The sequence below is a fragment of the Podarcis bocagei genome (genome assembly GCF_964188305.1).
Source record: "Podarcis bocagei genome assembly, chromosome: 13".
In the NCBI taxonomy this organism is placed as follows: Eukaryota; Metazoa; Chordata; class Lepidosauria; order Squamata; family Lacertidae; genus Podarcis; species Podarcis bocagei.
In genome coordinates this window covers 42,804,119-42,826,794 of record NC_138138.1, presented here as the reverse complement: position 1 = coordinate 42,826,794, position 22,676 = coordinate 42,804,119, and the positions used below count along the sequence as shown (strand labels likewise).

The 22,676-nt window shown below is 42.9% G+C and overlaps 1 protein-coding gene across 1 annotated transcript; it reads left to right on the top strand.

The window, feature by feature from the left end:
• Positions 1 to 14,081: 14,081 nt before the first annotated feature.
• LOC308571827 (angiogenin-2-like) lies at positions 14,082 to 16,438 on the top strand (the record flags this gene model as incomplete). Its single annotated transcript, XM_081167444.1, has 2 exons — positions 14,082 to 14,182; positions 16,069 to 16,438. The coding sequence occupies 2 exons, from the start codon at positions 14,082 to 14,084 to the stop codon at positions 16,436 to 16,438; spliced, it is 471 nt and encodes a 156-aa protein (XP_081023570.1).
• Positions 16,439 to 22,676: the final 6,238 nt, after the last annotated feature.

The window sequence follows — 22,676 nt, the reverse complement described above, 5'->3', positions numbered from 1 at the left end:
AGACATAAGCAAAGGAGAAGACCTCATTGACCTGTAGGTGAGAACTGGATTTATTCCATCGACTGATTGAGAAGAAAACACGACTATGGATGTGCAATACTTGAAAGTAGCTTCTGACTCACAGTGGGTGGATCAGAAGCCTAGAGCAGATGAATTGCCCTGGGTAGAGAATTGACCTGTAGGTGAGAACTGGATCATTGACCTGTAGGTGAGAACTGGATTTATTCCATCGACTGATTGAGAAGAAAACACGACTATGGATGTGCAATACTTGAAAGTAGCTTCCGACTCACAGTGGGTGGATCAGAAGCCCAGAGCAGATGAATTGCCCTGGGTAGAGAATTGTGGCAGATTTAGATCAATGCTCAAGAGCTTGATATCTCTTCTGCGGTCCAAAATGTGGAGCCAAATTGAGGTCTGTCATGGTTCTTCTTTGATTAAACTCCATTTGCTCTATTGTAGAACAAGATAATTATTCTTTTGTTTCTTTGAGGTTCAACAATATTCCTCCCAATTGTGAAAATTGCAATTAGGGCCTTGAACCACTTTCATGGTGGTGAGTGTTAGGTCAATGTATGGATACCGCTTTTATTAATGAATGACATTGAAAGAATGGAAGTTTGTTTATTACTCTTGGGGAGTAATGAACTGCCTTGCAGTTATCATGTAAGGAAATGTTTTTTTTCTAAAACAGTCTCTTGTTTTGTGATAAATATTCAACAGTGACTGGAACACAGTTCCTTATCTGAGTGCTTCCAGAAACATTGTGATTTAATTTATCCAGCAACTAGACTAACTTGACATTGTGAAATAATTCCTGTCATTATATTGCTGTTGCTTCTGTCATCACAGCTTTTTAGCCTAGCTTATCACAATCTAGAATACTTGATTAGACAGTAGCAAATTTGACCAGAATAAATCAATATATTCACATGTAATTTCATTAAGAAGAATAAAAGGAAATTCTCGTAAGAGTTACAGATGGGGGTGATCTTACAGTGCAGGAAACTTTTATACTTATCTCAGTGTTATAAGGCAATTTTCAACGGTAAGTTTTGACACTCAGTCTTGCCTGTTGTGTGGCTGTCCTTCCTAATACTGTGGTAGCTCGCGTTAAGAACTTAATTCGTTCTGGAGGTCTGTTCTTAACTTGAAACAGTTCTTAACCTGAGGTATCCCTTTTGCTAATGGGGCCTCCCCCTGCCGCGGTGCCGCAGCCACACGATTTCTGTTCTTATCCTGAAGCGAAGTTCTTAACCCGAAGTACTATTTCCGGGTTAGCGGCATCTGTAACCTGAAGCATCTGTAACCCAAGGTACCACTGTAATGATTCAGAATATCTATAACAGTAAACAAAGTTTCAGGTGAAAAGAATGCAACTGTGTTGGCCACACTCCTTAGCCCATCAAAATTGAAGCTGAAACCCATAGACTGGCTATGAGTTCTTGTTCCAATGACATCACACGTGGGGAAATTGTGCTACATTGTACTACTAGAGCTTCTGTTTTATTTTCTAATGTTCTTTTCACATTGCAGATGAAAAGAGGGCAGCTGTGTTAGTCTCGGCCCATACTCCATCATTGTTGATGATTGTTCAATTTCAGAAATTGAAACTGAGTAGGATTTCTTCTTCGAAGACTTCCGGGTTAGCACCTCCGGTAATGGCTGAACTCCTCTGATCGGGAGGAATTTGCTTCGTGGAAATTAGGGTCTGGCCGCCATGGTGAAGGCGGGGACCCACCAAAAATCACAGGCGGGAGAAGCCTGTGAACGTGGGATTCGGCTGGCACCTTTTGCGCCTCCCCTACTCACGGGGAAACCCGGTTTCGGGGATCCGGAGCGACGTGGGGTGAGTGGCGTGGTGCTTCGAATTGACTGCTTCTTTCACGGAGTGAAGCCACATTGCTGTTGCCAGAGAGCGCTGACTTTTTCCTGTGGACAATTTGATCTTAAAACAACTACCCGTGAGTAGAACAGAAAATTGGACTTTTAAACGTCTTAATTTGGCCAGCGGCTAAATCATCAAACCCCCCTTGGAAGCAGGAGAAGAGGAGGGAAATTTTAGATCATGTAAGCCTGCAGGAGAGAGTGAAGAAAGTTAAATTACCACCGCTCTGAACCTGGAAATGGGCTGCCAGTAAGACTGGAGTTTTGGATATGCTCATTGACTGTGAATAGATTGTTTGTTGACAGTAAGTTAAGAAGAGAAATACATTGTTTCCATTGTCTCCTTCTGCGTTTAAAAAGGAGTAAAAGTAATTGAAAATTGAAACTAACTTTATTGTTTGAACTGTGCTTAAAAGGATTGATACAAATAGAAATTGTTTCCCCCTAGAGGCAGCCTTTGAAATTGTTACATGAGCTGAGCTGGGGAAATTTCCACCTGCAAGATAAAACTGTGAGAATCTGGGATTGACCTTGGACCGTTAAGAACATTGACAGAAGAAGCCTTAGTGGTTGCATTATGTAAGATTAATGATTCACTGGAACAGCTCCATAAGAAGATGGATGCGAGGACTATAAAAATTGATAACTTGGAACAAAAAGTGACTAATTTGGGACAAAAAGTGAATATTAATACAGAAATTACTCAGGAATCGATACAGGGATCTATTTTGACATGGCAAAATGAGGAGAAGGCGAGGGAGAAAGTTTTTGTAGTGGAACCTAAAGCTGCACAAGTGGAGAGGGAGAGAGCCCCAGCCTCACAGATGCAATTTGATGACTATAAGTTGATGCCTTTTAAGACTGAATTTAGAGAAAGTCAGACTTTGAGGATTGGAGCCCCGCTTGGACTGAAGAAGGAAAGTTGGATAGATCCCTTAATGCAGGGATTTATTGACCTTTGGGACCTGGACTTGGGTCAGGAGGAGACTGGAATTGTGGGCACCGCCAAACTTGGAGGAACTTTGAAATACGACTGGAAATATCTTTTGAATTTCAGTTTTAACTATGGAGATTTGGCTGACTTGTCGAGAAGGAATAAAAACATTGCTAGATGGGAATTTCCCTGATATCTACTTTTCAGCATCAAAGGAAGGAAAATAAGAACAAGATCAGGAGAAGACAAAGTAAAGTGCATGTATAAATATGAAGAAGACGTGCAGAAAGGACTTGGAAAAGAGTTAAGAGCCTCGGACAGAAGAACACCAGGTTGATGGACTATATGGAATTGACAGAAATGACTGGCAGAATCCGAGACCAGGGAGAAGAGACGGTGGAAGAATATTGGAAAAAGTTTAAAATCTATATATGGAAATAATGTAAAATTAATGAGTGTTAGAAAAATGTTGGAAGGGAATTATATGGCTTTAGTAGAAATGTTTTAAGGAATTAAGCATAAATAAGTATTATAGTATTAATGGAAAATAAGGTTAAAATATGTTAAGATAATCACATGACAGAAAATAGAGAAAGATGGAAAGGATTTGCTGAAATAATTAATAGAAATGAAATACAAAAAGGGAAGTGAGAGGAGGTTGATGAAACAAGGGAATGAAAGAGAGGATATTGAGATGGTATGATGTGTGTTTTTTGAATTGTTTTTGCTCTTGTTTTGTTTAATGTGTTGATGTTAATGTTGTGTTGTGTATTGTTTATATATTGTACTGTATTGTTTTTGGGGGGGTTGCTTTTCCTTTTCTTTTCTTCCTTCTTTTCTTTTTTCCTTTTTGTAAGGTTTAAAAGTAATAAATATTATTTTTTTAAAAAAAGATTTCTTCTTCGAATGATGTCACAGACAGCACCATCAGAGATGTTACAAAAGCTTCAGAAAAAAACTTGAGACACATGAGGTACAAATGAAAGTAAGAGAGAGAGAGAGAGAGCAGTTCACTGATCTCAGGCATTTATCTCTCCTGGCTCAACATGACCTTGAGCTAGTCAAAACAATATTTGCATCAGGAGTGAACCTTCTAGAAGCTTCCAGAATCCTCTAGCACTTTCCAGTTTCTGCCCTCAAAGATTTTAGTCATGACAGTATCATCTGCTACATTCCCAGAACTGGCTTCTCCCTTGTGTGAAAGCTCAAACATAATGCAGGAATGAACTGTTAACATTGGGGAATCTGCAGAAACTGCCTTCTCTATGCAGCTCTGGCCTATATGCCTATAATATCCAGTGTGAGGGTGAGATGAAAGGATGAGTTTTGCACCAACTGAAGTTTCCGAAATGCCTTCAGAGCCTGATGAGCTGATGGGTTTCAACTAACTGGTGTTTCTGAATTGTCTTCAGAGTAGAACACCTTACAGTAATCTAACCTAGAGGTTCCCAGAGCATAGACAACAGTAGTTAGGCTGTCTGTGTCCAGATAGGCGTATAGCTGGGCCATCAGCCGAAGCTGATGAAAGTTACTCTTGGCCACTGAAGCCACCTGAGCCTCAAGAGACAGCAAAGCATCCAGACGTCCCCCCAAGCAGAAGATATCTGCCTCTTGGGTCTTCCAGTGAGTCTTTAATAACAAGGGGGAACATTCATGCTATAAGCACTGTATCCACCGTAGAGAATCAGGATCATCCCTGATAAATATGGGTGGATGGACACTTTCCCATGCATTGCACGATGTAATATTCCTGTCTGGAGTAAAATGTTCATGTGAGAATATAGACATCAGCTGTACTATCAACCTGTTGGGTACAGAAGACATCCTTCCAGTAAAACAGTATATGGGAACTACTGTAATATTCAAGACCAATTAGCAAGTAGACCTTCATTTTTTTCTACTAATGATGCTTCATTTCCATCACCTACAGGGGAAAAAATAGGCTTCCAGCGTTTCTTCTAGGACATCCTGTAACAATTTTCCACAATTTTCTGGAATGGATTCGCTTTGACTTCTGAGGTACCACTGTACAGAAGTAGATGGGGCAGTGTCTGACTGCATTAATAGACAGCCTCATAACTTCCTAATGAGGGAATTAGGATTACAATTTGAGCAAGGCTGTCATAGCCCTTGTCAGATTTTCCCTTGGTATTTCCTAGGAAGTGGGTTATATAATCTGATAGAAAAAGGGAAAGCATGAAAATGTTCTGTTGAACTTTACTTGGTTTCCTGTTTTTTCTGCGCAGAACAACCATCAAGAGCCAAAGAGAGCCATGGCTAAATTTAATGAAAATGAGGAGGGATATCCAAATTTGCTGAGCTTTTTTTTTTTTTGCAGTTTTCATAAAATATTTATTAAGATTTTCAAGAAGTTACAAAATAGAAAAAGAAAAAAAGAAAAGAAAAATGCAAAAAAGAAAAATACAAAATAAAAACAGTTAAAAAACAATTCAATCATCACATATTTTTCATTTACTTATTTCCCGGACTTCCTCATGCCTTCCTTCTCTGTATTCCGGTTCAGATGATTATTTCAGCAAATCCCTCCCCTCTTTTAAATCCTTTCCATAATTCATAATATTCTGTCACCAAATTTGCTGAGCTTTTTTTAGGGGGAATTGCACATGCGCCATCACCCCAGCAGGGCCATTGATGGGGGTTGGCAAAGTGGGCAGCCGCTCCCCCCATGCCACTGCAGAAAATGCTCTCTAGAGCGTGCGACACCCACAGCAACATGTTGGGGAGTTGTGCGCCTGCCAACCAGCTGGCTGGCGGCATGCGACTCCCCCCCCCCACTTATCCATGTATAGGATGACCACAGTTTTTTGACATTATTTTTGAGTAAAAAATCCTAATACACTGAAATATAAAGTATACTTATTCCGAGTTTCAGCCTTTGGAGATGTCTGGAGAGCTACAGCTTCTTCCCTGTGCTTCATCTAGACCTTGAGGGTAGGAGGTGACATTTGTTCAGTTGTGTGTGCGTCTATGTGTGTTTGTGCAAATCAAAGATTGGGATCAAGATGAATGCTGAAAAAGCTATGGCATTCTAGTAACATCCCTCCATAAAAGTAAAGAGCCAGTTTTTCAGGTAACGAATGGAGTTGGTGCAGTCTGATCGTTGCAACGACAAGAGAATGTCATTTCCTTATTTGGGAGATCCAATCTTTAGCCTTTCCCAGAAACATTAAGAACATAAAATAAGCCCCACTGGATCAGCCTAAAGGGCCAACTAGTCCAAACTCCTGTTCTTTCTGCTCAGTGAGTTCCTGTGTCTTCCTTTATCTCTGCTCAGGTGCATTTCTCCCCAGAGCCATATAATTTCCCAAGAGGCCAACTGAGGCTGGCCCAGCAGTCTACGCCAGGCATAGGCAAGCTCCGGCCCTCCAGATGTCTGGGACTACAATTCCCATAATCCCTGACCACTGGTCCTGTTAGCTAGGTATGATGGGAGTTGTAGTCCCAAACAACTGGAGGGCCGGAGTTTGCCTATGCCTGGTCTATGCCATTGCTTAGTGATCCAGCTTGAAGAGGAGAAATGTGTGTCTGTTGCTGAAGAGGCATCATGGAGTAATGTTTCCTGAAAAAGGCACATAATTGATTCAGGAGACTACAAGGGGATGCTGAAGGCTTTATACCTCACAGTTGGTGGAAGACATGGATGTGCTGAACAGATCGTGGCCAGCAGGTCTCCTCTACTCTTTCCTTCCAACTCCTTTTCTGGTTTGAGTGCGGGAAAAGGAGCGACAAGAGAAAGTAGCAATCAAACCTGTTGCTCCCTATCGGCCCAAGAGATCATTGTTTTCTGAGATAGTATAGCTAGTCGTAGCCGCATCATGGACTCATTCTTGAAATGCCGCCTGTGGGGATTCCAATCACGGCAGAGAAGGTCAGCATGGGGCAGGGAACCAATTGTACATTGCTTTGGGGTGGGTGTAACCACTCTTTGAGCATAGGTTGGAATTCTCTCTATATAAGGTGTCTCTTCCTGAAGGATGCTCAGAGGCGCATATGAGCGAAAGAAGACATTTTGATCCACTCTTTGGGAGACCAATTTCTATTACACTAGGTAAGAAAAAGGTTTGGACATGCTCATCTACAAAGCTATTTTTCATTGTTTTGTTCAAGAGCGGGAAAGGTGGCCTAGAAGGCACACTATAGGTGGGTTTTTAATCAGCCAGCTTTTGAATAGCTAAACTTTGTCTGTCATTTCTTTTCTTCCATATCTGATTTCAATTTTCCCTGATTTTCTGATTTTCAATTTGATAGAATAAACCTTTTCCACTTTTAACAACGCTTTTCTCCTTGTGTGCCCCCCCCCCCCCGGAATTTTATTTCTGTATGCAGATATTCATTCATTCAGCATGCTGAAATTCAGGTTACAATGCTTTCTCCAGAATTTATTGGGACATCTGAAAGAGAAAGGAGGGTCTGACTTGAATTTTATGTATTTCTTAATCCATCTGTTTGACTTTAAGGACGGGCACAGATGTCTGCCTTTTTCCTCTTTGCTCATCCCTTTTTCCTTTTGTATAATTACAATCTTCAGCCTGCGAGTAGGGACTACCTATTTTTCAGTTGGTTGTACTTATGCTGCCCTGGGAGTCAAACACTGTTCCTTCTTTCTGGCAATAAAAATACAATGGCAATAATCAAGAAATTCCTGGTATTTCATGACAACCTGAATTAGCTCCCTGAGGAGGCCACCACACTCTGACTCAGGTTAACAGTTTGGCCCTTTGGGAAGTAATGTCTTGAATTTCAGTATACTAATTTGGGGAACACACTTCTGTTTATTTCTGCTGTGGTGACATGAAGAATAATGGTGTCATTCATTGTCCTTGCAGAGGCTAATTTTTGTGTGATTTTTGAGGTGCTTATTAGTCTCTGGAACTGAGTTTTATCCTTTTCATCAATATGTCTAACCACAATATATATGATTGTATGGGGTGGAGGAAGAGAGATGGGAATGGGGAAGGGCCAAAACACTATGCTAGACAATAAAGGCGTACCTTGGATCCGAACACCTTGCGAGTCAAACATTTTTTGCCCCTGAATGCTGTAAACCTGAAAGTGAGTGTTTCGGTTTGTGAACGTACTTTGGAAATTGAACATCTGGTGCAACTTTTCTGGCTTCCTTCAGCCAATCAGGAGCTGTGCCTTGGTTTCCAAAAATTTTGGAAGTTGAACGGAGTTCCGAAATGGATTCCGTTTGACTTCTGAGGTACCACAGTACTGAAGTAGATGGGACAGTGTCTGACGGCAGTATTAGGCAGCCTCATAACTTCCTAATGAGGGAATTGCGATTACTATTTGAGCAAGGCTGTTCTAGCCCTTTTCAGATTTTTCCTTGATACTTCCTAGGAACTGGGTTATATAATAAATCTGATCAAAAAAGGGAAAGCATGAAAATGCTCTAATGAACTTTACACCGTTTCCTGTTTTTTCTGCACAGAACAACCACCAAGAGCCACAGTGAGCCATGGCTGCCAAGGGGCCCTGTCCTGTATGGCTGCTCTTGGTTTTGCTCTCCTGGATGGTGCTGGGGACTGAAGCCTCCTGGGACTTCCAGTCCTTCAAACACGAGTATGTTGATTACCCGAAGACTGAAGTCAAACATTACTGCGACTATATAATCAAGAAAAGAGGCCTGGTTCCCCTCCCCGAACGCACTTTCGTTCATGTCTCAGACCAAGATCTTAAAAACATCTGCACTTTTTCTGGCCGCCCATACACTGGTCCCATGTTGAGCTCATCTGAATTTCCAATCACCATATGTGCAAGAGCTAAATTCATCTACGACTATATAGACTATAGTAGGAGAATTTCGCTTAGATGTGAGAACGGATACCCAATTGAATTAAGATATTGAATGCCATTGTTGCACAAGCAGACTTCTGCTCAGGCAACAAACCTCTGCTACCATCCACTCCGACACTCAGCAGCCCGCTACACTTTCCCCCTCCTGGACTCCATCCCTCTCAAGAAACCTCTCAAGGTAGTCCGCAATCTTCCAGGGCAGATCTGGGCAAAGGGAAGAGGATTGCAAGAAGGCGGAGTTGAAGAAGTCCTTTTATATAAGCAAATATTTGTTTTACCTGCTCACAAGTCACCATTGGATTGCCACCAGGATTTCTTCCTTCCTGAGGGTGAAAAGGCCACTCTGATCACTTTGGGCCTCCACTGTGTCCCACCGCTTATCTCCTACATCACTTTTCATCATATATAAGTATGATCTCATGCCTTTTCTCATGATTCTTGCTGCTGTGGGATCAAGCAGTTATTTGTGGTATGCTGGTTGCCTATTAAAACTCGGCCTCTTTTCTAACTCTTCCACCTTGTGACTCAGATAAGCAGACATGGAATATATATTTCTTATATACAGCTTTGTTCTTTCCCCCCTTTTTTCTCTGTATCACTCTGTTTCTTATAAAACTGAAATTATGTCAATAAAATTTGAACATTAAAAATCCCTGAAACTGTCTGTGACTTTCTGGTCCACTTCCATTTGTCTTTCTCGCAGCACTGTCAGTTCTGTGCTTTTCTCACTCACCAAAATAATGTCAGGGATGTGGCTGGATAGAACACCTGGCAAGAGTCTGACTCTGGAGATGAAGGAATGCCAGTACAGAGGGAGCCAGAGTCTGATTCTGGAGAGGAGGGACTGCAGCCACAGATAGAGCAGGAGTGGGTTAGTTCATCCCCCCTTCATCAAGAGTTCCCAGACTCAGATAGAGGAGCATACTTGGAAAGCTCGCAGGAGAAGGGAGGGGAGGAGATGGATGACATTGAGGGGGTTGCTATGCAACCAGGAGGGAGGCAGCGTTTAGAGGGCTCTTTGTTTGATAGCCCGGGGGGGGGGGAATTCACCCACCTTCTCGCCAAACCAGAAGAGCTGAGAGGGTTAAAATGCAATAGATATACAAGAGAGGAAGGACAGATCTTTGGCACCCTTTGTGCTGCAAAAGGGGCAGGGAATCAGAATGACCAACTCGTAGCTAAGAGCGACAGGTTCGGAGCTGCTCTCTGGGTGTTAATTGTAAATAAACATGTCATAAAACTGACAGGGACTCATTAATTCTTATTGGGGCTTGCTTGATTGCCTGTCTGAGATCATTACACTACTTGATGAAAGGTGTCTCCCTAAACAAAACACTAACCTTTTTAAAGAGATTTTTTTTTTGTTTACCTGTAGCTCATACTTAAAAATGTGGCAATTTGTAAAACTTAGGCAAAACAGTTTGTGGAAATGGAGCCAAAGACAGTAGAACCAAGTACTTCTAGTTTTGTCCCATTTCCCAAGCACTCACTCCCCACCCTGAATTCTGCAAGGCCAACCCTGAATCTGAGAAGGAAGTTGACAACCAGGGAAACCCCCTGGGCTGGCTGTTAGGTAAGAAAGGAGGCAGGTGATGGCTGACTGGGGTCAGGTTGCATTTGTTGGGGCAGTGCTCCTTTGATTCTAAAGGACCAGCCTCCACTGGTTCTGGTTTCTACTAGCACAGTCAGGGACTAATCTTTTGTCCTTAGAATTCCATTTGGACCTTGGGGAAAAGTCAAATAGAATGGGGTCCTGCAAGCTGGCCGTGTGCCATAGGCCAGAAGCGGTGGCCCCCATAGAATAAAAGGCCAGGCAAAGCATTGACAGGGTGTCATCTGGAGCTGCAGGCAGACAGAGAGGAGCAAGAGAGAAGACTGGAGGCTAAATAAAGGAAACTGCAAGTTAATGGGTTTGATTGTCGTTGCACAAGAGCGTAACAGTTATTGAAAGTTGACAGCAACATGGATCTATTTCAGTTTATGGGAGGTGGGAGTAAAAATCTACACAGAATTAACACTGCAAACTTTAAGCACATTATACATAAATGAAGCGTGTGTAGGACTGCTACATGAAGAAACAAAAGTTTTTGGCATTTTTTACAAATTAAGATTTTGAACTGTTTTTAAGGAAATTCACCTAAATCAACATTTCTGACATGGGTTGTCATGTGTCCAGATTTTTCTGGACATTTCAGCAAATTCCACTCAGACACTGGCCAAATCCTAGCTGTGTCTGGGAAATTCTAGACTTATGGCGACCCTAATGTTGGGTAAAGGAACATTTCAGAGAACATTACTTGATTGTAGGGCTTTTTTCAGCCAGAACTCCCTGGAACTCGGTCCTGGCATCTCTCATGAGGGCACCATTGCCATTTAAAGTGAAGAAGAGAGGTGTTTGTGATGAGTTCTGGCACCTCTTTTTCTAGAAAAATAGCCTTTATGCTTGGGAAACATAAGTAGAATGCAAAACATGTTGTTGCTTGCCAAGGCCCCCATATTGTTTTTGTTTAGTCGTTCAGTTCTGTCTGACTCTTTGTGACCCCATGGACCAGAGGAAAGGCCCCCATTATTGTCCACCTAATGGACAATAAACACACGGACATGAGTGTTACTTGCTTGTAGGGCTTTTTTTCAGCCAGAGCTCCCTGGAACTCAGTCCTGGCACCTCTCATGAGGTCACCATTGCCATTTAAAAGAAGAAAAAGAAGAGGGGTTCATGATGAGTTCTGGCACCTCTTTTTCTAGAAAAATAGCCTTCATGCTTGGGAAACATAAGTAGAATGTAAAACATGTTGTTGCTTGCCAAGGCCCCCATTATTGTCCACCTAATGGCCAATAAACACACGGACATGAGTGTTTTGGTTTATGGGTTCCAATAGGCCACAACTTTCTTGGTTACAGATGTGAACGTGTTGGCTTAGGCATTGGGTGAAGCCAGGCTATATCTTGACTCCTGCCTGTCTGCTGGGAGTCCATCTAAGGGTAAACCACCATTAGGGGGCGCCTAATGACCTACATCAACTAGGGACACCCAGAGGGGTCCCCGTTGGGGTTGTGACATGGCCCTAGCCCACATCCCAGCTCTGGACAGAATTCACAACCCCGGATCCCTTTAACAGGATACCCTTACTGAGGAGGGGCAGGCGGAGACTACAACCTCCCCTCCATACAAACAAAGGCTAACCACCACTCGAGCCCAAAGGGCTTGCCGCCAACACCCTCACACCTGCAACCAATCCCTGACGCACTCTGAAGTGTCATTCAACAGGGTATCATTGCCGACATCATGAAGGTGTACCCCGTCACAGCGAGACAAGGCTTCCTTGTCGAAGGTGAAGACAGGTGATTGCTTTCTTTCTGGCTCTATTAATGGCCAGAAAGGAAAGCTAAGACCAGGCATCCCCAAACTCGGCCTTCCATATGTGTAGGGACTACAATTCCCATCATCCCAGACAACTGGTCCTGTTAGCTAGGGATGAAGGGAGTTTTAGTCCCAAAGCATCTGGAGGGCCGAGTATGGGGATGCCTGGCTTAGACCATTGTTGAAGCTTTGTTTATTTTATTTTATTTTTTAAATGATATTTATTCAAAATTTCATCAAAACAAGACACACAGGAAAAAAATATACAGCAAGAAATAAAACAAAAGGAAAAAAACCCCAAAAAGAAAGAAGAAAAATACAAATCTCAGATTGCAACTTTTCATTTGCTTGATTCTTGAACCTCCTCACACCTCCCTTTTTGTATTCTCGTTTAATTTGTTATTTCAGCAAATTCTTCCCATGTTTCTAAATTTTAATTTAAATGATTAATCTTCACAATCTCTCTTATTTATTAATCAAGATAACCTTTCCATCTTTTAATGTAATCTGTTATTCAATTTACCTTAATCTCTTTACCCTTATCTTATCTTAAAAATCTTAAAATTTCAAAGTTTACATCATATTCATACATATCTCCTTAAAATCATTTCTACTAAAGCCAATTTAGTTCCTTTCCAGCATATTCCCTCAAATTTCATTGATGTTGCACTAATTCCAAAATTAGCAAAAGAATTTCCCTTGATATCTCTAATTTTTATCCAACGTCCCTTCTTCCTGGTTTCGGGTCATGTCAGTCCTTTCTGTCCATTACATCCAGTCCATCAATTTGTTGTTCTAATGTCCGAGGCCCTTAAATCTCTTCTAGGCCCCTTCTGCAAATTTTTTTGTTCTTGTTTGTGCTTGCGCACTTCTTTATCAATTGTTGGTTTCTTGGGGAGTGGGTCTCCGGAGGGTTCCATCCAGTAATAGTTTCCATTTTCCTTCATCAGATTGGCCCCTTCCCCCCAGTCCCACTCCCCGTCTTCATCTTTGTAATCCAAAGGATATTTATCCAGAAGATAGTTGTTCACCCGTTTCATAGTCCCACTAGCGTTAAAAGCTTTCTTGACTTCAAATACTTCCCAGCAGTCTCCAAGTTCAATCTTCCAACGCAGTAGCTTTTGTTCCTGCAGGACTTTGGATCTTTCCATTTGTGTTGTTTGAGGAGTAATCACTGCCTTTTCTTTCTCCATCTGCCCTTGGACTTGCCTTGTCAAACCAGATTCCAGAATTGATCGCTGTATAACTTCTTTATCCTTATTCCCTGTTAAATCATATTCACTGGCCACAGCACTCATCAGGTCCAATTTTTCATGCATCAAGTTCATTTTCTCATGCAGCTGCTACAGCAAAGCATTTGTCATGCCAAGGGCAGACACCAAACCTTCCTGCCAACACATTTCTGTTCAAGATCAAGGTCAAACGGCTGGTCCCATGATCCAAATCTCACATCTGTAGAGTCTCCAAGTAAGCTGCAACAGCAAACTGACAGGCTCCCTCTAGGGGACACAATTTCTATTTGTATCCATTTTTAAAATATATCCAACAAAGGAGATTACTTTCGATTTCAGTTCCTTTCAATTTCAGTTACTTTGTTTCTTTAAAAAGCAGAAATGCAGAAAGTAGCGTTGAAGTTAATTTGTTTCTCTCTCTCTCTCTCTCTCTTTTTTAAACTATCTGTCAAAGTGCTCCACTTTCAATCAATGGACGTCTCAAACAGTTTCTGTCCCGACACCCCGTCCCCAGGTTTGGGGTGATGGAAACTTAAATTCCTTTACTCTCCTCCTGCAGGATTAAACAGTCAAATCCCCCCCCCTTTTCTCCTGCTTCCAAGGGGGTTTTATTGGTTGCGGATGCAGGAAATTTCCAACTTTAAAGCAGTTTTTCAGGATATTAGGTTGTGAGGTCTTTGCTTCAATCTGTATACAAAAACGGGAGGCGGACTTTCTGTTTACACCTTCCCGCTTCATGCCTAATTAATAAATTTTGCAAATTTCTTAATCCAATTCTCCGTTTTTACTCACGGGTGCTTGATTTAAAGTCCAAATGTCATCAGGAAAAAGTCAGCGCTCTCCGGCGATGGCTGCGCGGCTTCCCTCCATGGAAATAGTGATCGGTTCGCAGCACCGCGCTGCTCACCCCACTTCACTCCGGAGCCCCGAAAAGGGGTTTCCTCGTGAGTAGGGGAGGCGCTCTTGGTGCTCTGCCAAACCCCACGTTCCCAGGCTTCTCTGCCTGGGATTTCTAGCGGGCCCCCGCCTTTGCCGCGGCGGGAAGACCCAATTTCCACAGAGCCCGTTCCTCCGATCGGAGGAACTCCGCCATTCGTTGTTGGCGCTGACCCGGAAGTCCCTATTGTTGAAGCTTTGTTTAAGCTGCCAACCGGGAAAGGTAAGCAGACTTATTATAAGGGGAATACTTTTTTTTAAAGAGGGGTGAAAATACAGCATTAAACCACTAGAATGGGAAGCTGTTGTGTGTCCGAATTGCAACATTCAAAAGTGACTCCGATTTAGGTCTCAGTAAATGCTACTAGGCAAGGGGGAATTAGTTAAACTGTATGACGCACTGTGATGTGTCATTCAACAGGGTATCACTGCCGACATCGGAAAGGTGTACCCCATTATTGCAAGACAAGACTTCCTTATTGAAGGGGAAGGCAGGTGATTGCTTTCTTTCTGGCTCTATTAATGGCCAGAAAGGAAAGCTAAGACCAGGCCTCCCCAAACTTGACCCTCCATATGTTTAGGGACTACAATTCCCATCATCCCAGACCACTGGTCCTGTTAGCTAGGTATGATGGGAGTTGTAGTCCCAAAACATCTGGAGGGCCGGGTTTGGGGATGCCTGGCTTAGACCATTATTTAAGCTTTGTTGAAGCTGCCAAGCGGGAAAGGTGAGCAGACTTATTATAAGGGGAATACTTTTTTTAAGAGGGGTGAACATACAGCATTAAACCACTAGATGGCGGAGCTGTTGTGTGTCCGAATTGCAACATTCAAAAGTGACTCCGATTTAGGTCTCAGTAAATGCTACTAGGCAAGGGGGAATTGGTTAAACTCTATGTTTCAAAGTTCCGTTTATTGAAAAGGCTATGTGAAAAAATTGAGGATTGCAGGCAAATTTAGTAAAAGTTTGCATGCCTACATGTTAGAGTGAATATGCCTCCCCTCCCCACAATACCAGCCCCCAAAGATTTAACTTCCATGGACACTGAGGTGGGAGCACCCAATCCTGGATATGGCAACTTCAGAAAACAACCCCCCAAAGGCATTACTTCACCCCCACAAAATCTCCAACAGATACAATTTTTTTCCTAAAATGCAAATGAAATACTAAGCACAGGAATTTGCATATCATGAGGACTATCCCTTGTAAATGCTGACTCAACACATTGTTGTTTATCAAGTACTGACTGGCAAGTGTCAATATTCACACAGACATGTGATCATGACTAGACAACATCCACCATTTGCAGATGAGAATTTGAAAGGATATACAGTGGTACCTCGGGTTAAGAACATAATTCATTCCAGAGGTCCATTCTTAACCTGAAACTGTTCTTAACCTGAGGTACCACTTTAGCTAATGGGATCTCCCACTGCCACTGCCGCCACGCCGCCACTCTGCAACTTCTGATCTCATCCTGAAGCAAAGTTCTTTACCCAAGGTACTATTTCTGGGTTAGTGGAGTCTGTAACCTGAAGCATCTGTAACCCGAGGTACCACTGTACAGTCATACATTGAGAGTCGAACGGAATCCATTCCGGAAGTCCGTTTGACTTCCAAAATGTTCAGAAACCAAAGCACGGCTTCTGACTGGGTGCAGGAAGGTCCTGTAGCCAAGCAGAAGCCACAGAAGCCCCGTTGGATGTTCGGGTTCCAAAGAACGTTTGCAAACCGGAACAGTCACTTCTGGGTTTGTGGCATTCAGGAGTCAAAACTTCCAAGTTCCAGGGCGTTTGGGATCCAAGGTATGACTGTACAGTATTCGTTTGAACTCCAAGCCGTTTCACAAAGCAGCCTGAAAGAAAGTGTTTATACACCCACTTTACTTTTCCCCCAGGTATCTCTTTCAGGTGGCGTTTCTAACCCAGCACTACGATAATCCCAAGAGCAGCGTCGGCAAGCAGTATTGTGACGTCATGATGAAAAGACGTGGGCTGGACAAACCAGCATGCAAGGAAGTGAACACCTTCATCCACGGCACCAAGAATAACATCATAGCTGTGTGCACTGCATCTGGAGGGAAGGATTATGGGAAGGGGTTGAGGTTTAGTCTCCGCCCCTTCACTGTCACCACCTGCAAGCACAAAGGCGGCTCAACTCGCCCACCTTGCAAGTACTCTGATAACAAATCCTCCAGGTACATCGTCATTGCCTGTAATCAGGATGTGAAGCCTGTGCACTTTGATGAAAGCCTCATTGTACCATAGGATTTTCAAGGCCCAGATAAAAAATGTTATGTCATCTCCTACACCTTCACTGAAAATGTTTGATTTCTTTAGAAGCTTTCAGTTCAAAAACTGAGTAAAGAAGAAATGTTTAAAAGAGTCTTTGCTAATTGTTAATTACCATGTCGATTCCCTGCATATGTATTTGTCCCATGTCTGAGCCCTGAAAGCTCAAGAGTACGGGAGTGTGCGTGTTTCTAATGCATGTGGAAATAAAAATCATTTGCTTTAATCACCCATATCCATACCTGTATCAGACAGCAACATGGCAGAACATTACACAAACCTGGGGAGATTGGAAGCTTTGGAGGAGTGGACCCTCTATTTCATAAAACAGTGTGAAATAATGAGTAGGAAACAGGTTATGAAATGGCTTTCAGATCAGGAAGCTTCCCCTGTGCACAAGCCTTAAGTCAATGTATTTCCTCTATGCTTATCTGAGTGTCGGGGACCGTGCTGAGGAGGGGTGCACTGAGGAGGAACAGTGGGAGCCTCCGCCTGATCCGGATCCTGAACCTTCCCAGAGCAGTATAGATTTGGAAAGGTGGTTTGCAGACGGACATAGTTCAGAAGGCAGAAGCTGGGAAATACTGGATGGGGAACAGCTAGGAGAAGCACTGGGAGAGAGAGGGTTAACAGATTCACTGTCTCTGGAAAGCATTCATCCGCTCAGCCCAAGGTCAAGAAGAGCTGATAAGGTGGCAGCACAGAAAGCACAGTAGTTACAAGACACAGTAGTGACATGGGTGACTAGGGAGGAAGTGGGTGGAACCCTGAATTGGGAGTGCTACCGTTCCTAGGAAATGGATTCTTTGTTCTCTCGCTGTGATCATTAAACTTTCTAACTGGTAAAAAGACTCCTTTTCCTTTGATCTGCTTATGTACAGCCAAAGGGGGAAGGAATGCCAATTCTCTGAAGTCTGACACTGAGTCACAGTGGGAGGGGGAGGGGTCAGAAACAGAAATGGGTTTCAATAAGCAACAACTGACACAAGACACCGACACAAAATGACTCCCCCTTCAACTCCTCTTTATTTCATTTTAAAATCTCTGCCATCTGAAAAAATCATTGTGGTTAGACTCCCTTCTTTTGATTTCACCCCTCTTTCTGTTCTCTGTAATTCTACTGAGGTGACACCATTGAAATCCCCCATGTAATCCATTCTTTTAACCAACACAAACAGGCTGCCTCATACTACATTTGCAGGTCTGGCAGGGAAATGCAGCCTCTTTCCTTTATATCTATCACAAGTTTATGTTTCATTCTTAGCTTTCCCCCCTGCCAGATGAATTTAGAAATATCCATCTTCCAGTGTTTGAAGCAGCCTGAAGTATTTACATTTGGAATTGATTGTATAATAATCAATAATACTTTGGTGGTCCCGAGCCTCAGGGAGGTTAGACTGACCTCGACCAGGGCCAGAGCCTTTTCAGCTCTGGCCCCGGCTCTGTCTCAAGAAACTAGGGCCCTGCGGGACTTGACATCTTTCCATAGGGCCTGCAAGACGGAGCTGGCCGCCAGGCGTTTTTCTATGGGACTCTGTATGTAACTGGCCTCCTTGGCTATTTCTAGAGGCCCATGGGATACCAGCACATGTGGCTGGGCCTGGTGAATATTTAATATTCCTTACCCCTACGGCTGCAATTCGTGGGTTCCCACTTAATTTTATTCTGAATTTAAATGTGATTTTGAACTGTATTTTAACCAATTGTTCGATTTTGTGTTTTTAATGTATTATATATTTGGTGTTAGCCACCCTGAGCCCGGTCTTGGCTGGGGAGGGTGGGGTATTATTATTATTATTATTATTATTATTATTATTATTATTATTAGAGTGCATTTTATGACATATTACAGCTCCATTCTTCTCTTTTGTTGCTATTTCGCTCCAGAGTTGTGCTTAATTCTCTTTCCCCACTTCCTGCCCCACCCACTTGGTGACACACTTGAGTGCCCCCCAAGGGGGTTTCCTATTATCAGTCTGACAACTATTTATTATTTATTATTACTGTTTTCTTTACTTACTTTAAAAAATTTTGCACCCCTAAGAATTGGGCAACCAGGGAATCCAGTGAAGGTATGGGATTTTGAAAATAACTGGGAATGAATGAATGAATGAAGAAAGAGTTTGCTGGGGTTATGCCAGTGCTTGAAGTAATAAAAACCCAGGTTTTTCCCCATGTTTGTTTTATTTATTGTGAGCTTCAGAGATATCCAATTCTGTGGGGAAAGTGGGATGTAAATAAATAAACAAACAAACAAACCCAAAACAAACACACTAAAAGTGTGTTTGTGGCAGGGGAGGTTATAGGCTTTCCCCCTTGTTTTTATTATGTATTTCATAGTTTCCTTTTGTATTTTTGTTCAGTGACCTGCCCTGAGATCTTTGGATGAAGGGTGGTATATGAATTTAATGAATTAATCAATCAATCAATCAATCAATTCATAATTGTTAATAACAATAGCAAAGCTGGCAAAACACAAAACTGAGGACTCATGGAAGTTAAGCTTACTCTCCCCAAAACCTTTTAAAAGATGTGCTGGGAGCTATTAGGACCCCCTTTCTCCCCCTTTCGATGGGACCAAGGAAAATGGACTTTTGCAGAAAAGAAATATGTACTCCCACTCACGTTTGCCCCTCTCCTGTCTGTGAGACTTTGTATACTTAAGCCAGAGTTTTCTGAACAAACAAGAATAAAACACACTGTCCTGTTTTTGCAGGGAAAATAGTTATTTTAGCGAAGTCAGAAAGGCCTGTAAACTCACACATTGAGGACAATAAGCCTCAACATACAAAAGCTATGTAGAAACTAGTTAACATGAATGTTGCAAAAGGGACTTGAGGACTTGGCCAAGATGGCGGGCCCAACTCTAGTGAACTCTTGACTTTCCCTGGGGTTTCTAGACCCTACCAGTCCTCTGCGAAGAGAATGAATGACACCATTATTCTTCATGTCACCACAGCAGAAATAAACAGGAGTGAGTTCCCCAAATTAGCATACTGAGATTCCCAAAGTGCCAAACCGTTGACCTTAGTCAGAGTGTGGTGGTCTCCTTAGGTAGCTAATTCAGGTTGTCATGAAATAATAGCTATTTGCGTGTTGAGTCCCACAATTGCCACCCCCCACAAAAATTCACACTTCACACATCAATTTTTGTTTAGGTTTTTGGCATAATTTTGGCCACAACTTTATTCAAATACAAAATGTGAGTGGTTGCTTAGGCATTGGTTATGACTATCTGTCCATGCCCTCAGGGACAGAGCTGACATTCCGGACACCAGCGGAAGCCAGTATGGGGAAACAAGTATTGGGTGAGAAAATGAAGCTGGGCATCAGTCCCTCACTTCTCACCCTCATGTTCCTGTGGGGCTTGCACGGCCCAAGTCCGATGCCAGGGACAAGGATGAAAAGAATGGCAAGCCCCTGGATTCCTTTAACGGAATTCCCCTCGCATCATTTGGAGGGATAGGCACTTACCCCTCCAAGCACCAATTTAACCAATGCCTAACCGCCAACCTTACAAGTTGTGACGATTTGCTATGCAGTAGGCAAAAACCAAATGGCACCAGCCAATCAGCCATATGGCAAAATTCCTACCAGGCCCCCACACCAAGGCAGACGACCCCATGACAGGCATAGCAAGGTCAAGCGATCTAGAAACCACCCTATTAAAGGGAGGGAGGGCGGGTGATCCGATGAAAACGGCCAAGAGGAAGTCCAACGGCTGTCCCCTGTATTTAAAGCCTCTAACCCCTCCTTCAATTTGGCAACAATCAAAACTCCCCAGCAACCCAATCTTAACCCTTTAGAAGGCTTGGGTTTTCCAAATCTGCCTAGTCATGGCAAGGTGGCTTGTTTCCCCAACCGCAACACGTGCTCTCTGGTTAGGGAGAACACGCTTTATTGATCATTTCCTCCAAAAATTAAACAAATCCTGGATTTAGCAATATTTACATTCCAGAGACAGCATTGTAACCCAAATTTCATGGCTGTTACATAAAGCCATCTCATCAGTCTTCTGTACTCTGAATTGATGCAGCCAATCCACAGCTAAGCCACCACATCTATTGTCAGAGAGCTTGTGCTCAAAGATGATTGGCTGCCAGTGAAATGCAGGTAAAGAATATGCTGCCATGACTAGAACTTAGGAGAAGGAGTCACACAAAGGTTAAATATTTTTTCACAAAAATCAATATCTGCATACAGAAATAAAATTCTGGGGGCGGGGGCATACAAGAAGAAAAGTGTTAAATATGGAAAAGGTTTATTCTATCAAAGATGGGAGAAAATTGAAATCAAGTATGGAAGAAAAGAAATGACAGACAAAGTTTAGCTATTCAAAAGATGGCTGATTCAAAACCCTTCAGTGTGCCTTCTAAGCCACCTTTCCCACTCCTGAACAAAACAATGAACATAGCTTTGAAGCCGAGCATGTCGAGGCCTTTTTCTTACCTAGTGTAATAGAAATCGGTCTCCCAAAGAGTGGATGGAAATTGTTAGGATATTTCCGTTCCACCTTAAAAGGGAGCAGGCTTTGTGAGTCACAGAGTCTGCGTATTTCCTGTTCACAGGAAGTTTATGTTTGTCTATTGCTTTCGTTTTCGCTCTGTGCCTGAGACATTGAAGCAGGCAGTCATGTCTTTTCTTTGTTCTGACCAACGCTGAATAAAGTTATAAATAATGCTCTCCTGAGTGCGTCTTTCGCTGTACGAACTCTGCGATAGAGCGTGCACAAGCTCTGGAATGTGGAAAGCTATTTCCTGGGCCTCGTGTCACTAATTGACTGATACTGTATCTACGGGAGATCGATGGACGTCCGGAGTCGACGTGGAGGCAGTGATGGCCTTTGTCTCCCTGGCAGTATCCCAACGGAAATATCTTCCTTCGCTCGTATGCGCCTCTGAGCATCTTTCAGGAAGAGACATCTTATATACAGAGAATTCAGGTATGGTGGATGATTATACTTGGAAAATTATTACTAGATGTCCTGGAACATCCAGGACTGGGAACCCATTTACCTCCTGTGGGAGATGGAAATAATAATAATAATAATAATAATAATAATAATAATAATAATAATATTTTTTTATTTATACCCCGCCCTCCCCAGCCAAGGCCGGGCTCAGAGCGGCTTACAAGCAATAATAAAAACAAGATGAATGATTACAACTTAAAAACAAAAATAAAATACAACATTAAAATAATGGAACATTAAAATATTAAAATGTAGCCTCATCGCAGGAGGAGAAGGAAAAGAAAAAAGAAAGAGAGGGAGGGAGGGAATCAAATTGGCTCCAAGCCAAAGGCCAGGCGGAACAACTCTGTCTTACAGGCCCTGCGGAAAGAAATCAGATCCTGTAGGGCCCTGGTCTCATGAGGCAGAGCATTCCACAAGGCCGGAGCCAGAGTTGAAAAGGCCCTGGCTCTGGTTGAAGCCAATCTAACTTCCTTAGGGCCTGGGACCACTAGGGTGTTGTTATTTATGGACCTTGAGGCTCTCCGTGGGGCATACCAGGAGAGGCGGTCCCGTAGGTACGAGGGTCCTAGGCCGAGAAGGGCTTTAAAGGTCAAAAGCAACACCTTAAATCTGACCCTGTACTCCACCGGGAGCCAGTGCAGCTTGAAAAGCACTGGGTGAATATGCTCCCATGGCAGAGACCCTGTGTGGAGCCTCGCTGCAGCATTCTGTAGCCGCTGGAGTTTCTGGGACAGCTTCAAGGGCAGCCCTGCATAGAGCGAATTACAGTAGTCAAGCCTGGAGATGACTGTCGCATGGATCACTGTGGCCAGGTCAGGGCGGGAAAGGTAAGAGACCAACTGCTTGATGCGGCGAAGGTGGAAAAATGTCGCCTTGGCTGTTGCTGGAACTTGCACCTCCATGGAAAGGGAGGCGTCAAGGATTACACCCAAACTCTTAACGGAAGACAATGGCACTAATTGGGCCCCCGCAAGAGAAGGGAGTTGGTCCCTCATCCCCATGCCATCCTGACCTAGCCATAGGACCTCTGTCTTTGAAGGGTTTAGTTTCAATCGGCTCCCACAAAACCATCCAGCTACAGCTTCCAAGCATCTGGTCAGTGTGAATGAAGTATCATTAGTAGAAAAACATGAAAGTCTACTTGCTAAATGGTCCTGAATCTTATAGTAGTTTCCCACCATTGTTTTACTGGAAGGATGCATTCTGAACCCAACAGGTTGATGGTACAGCTGATGTCTA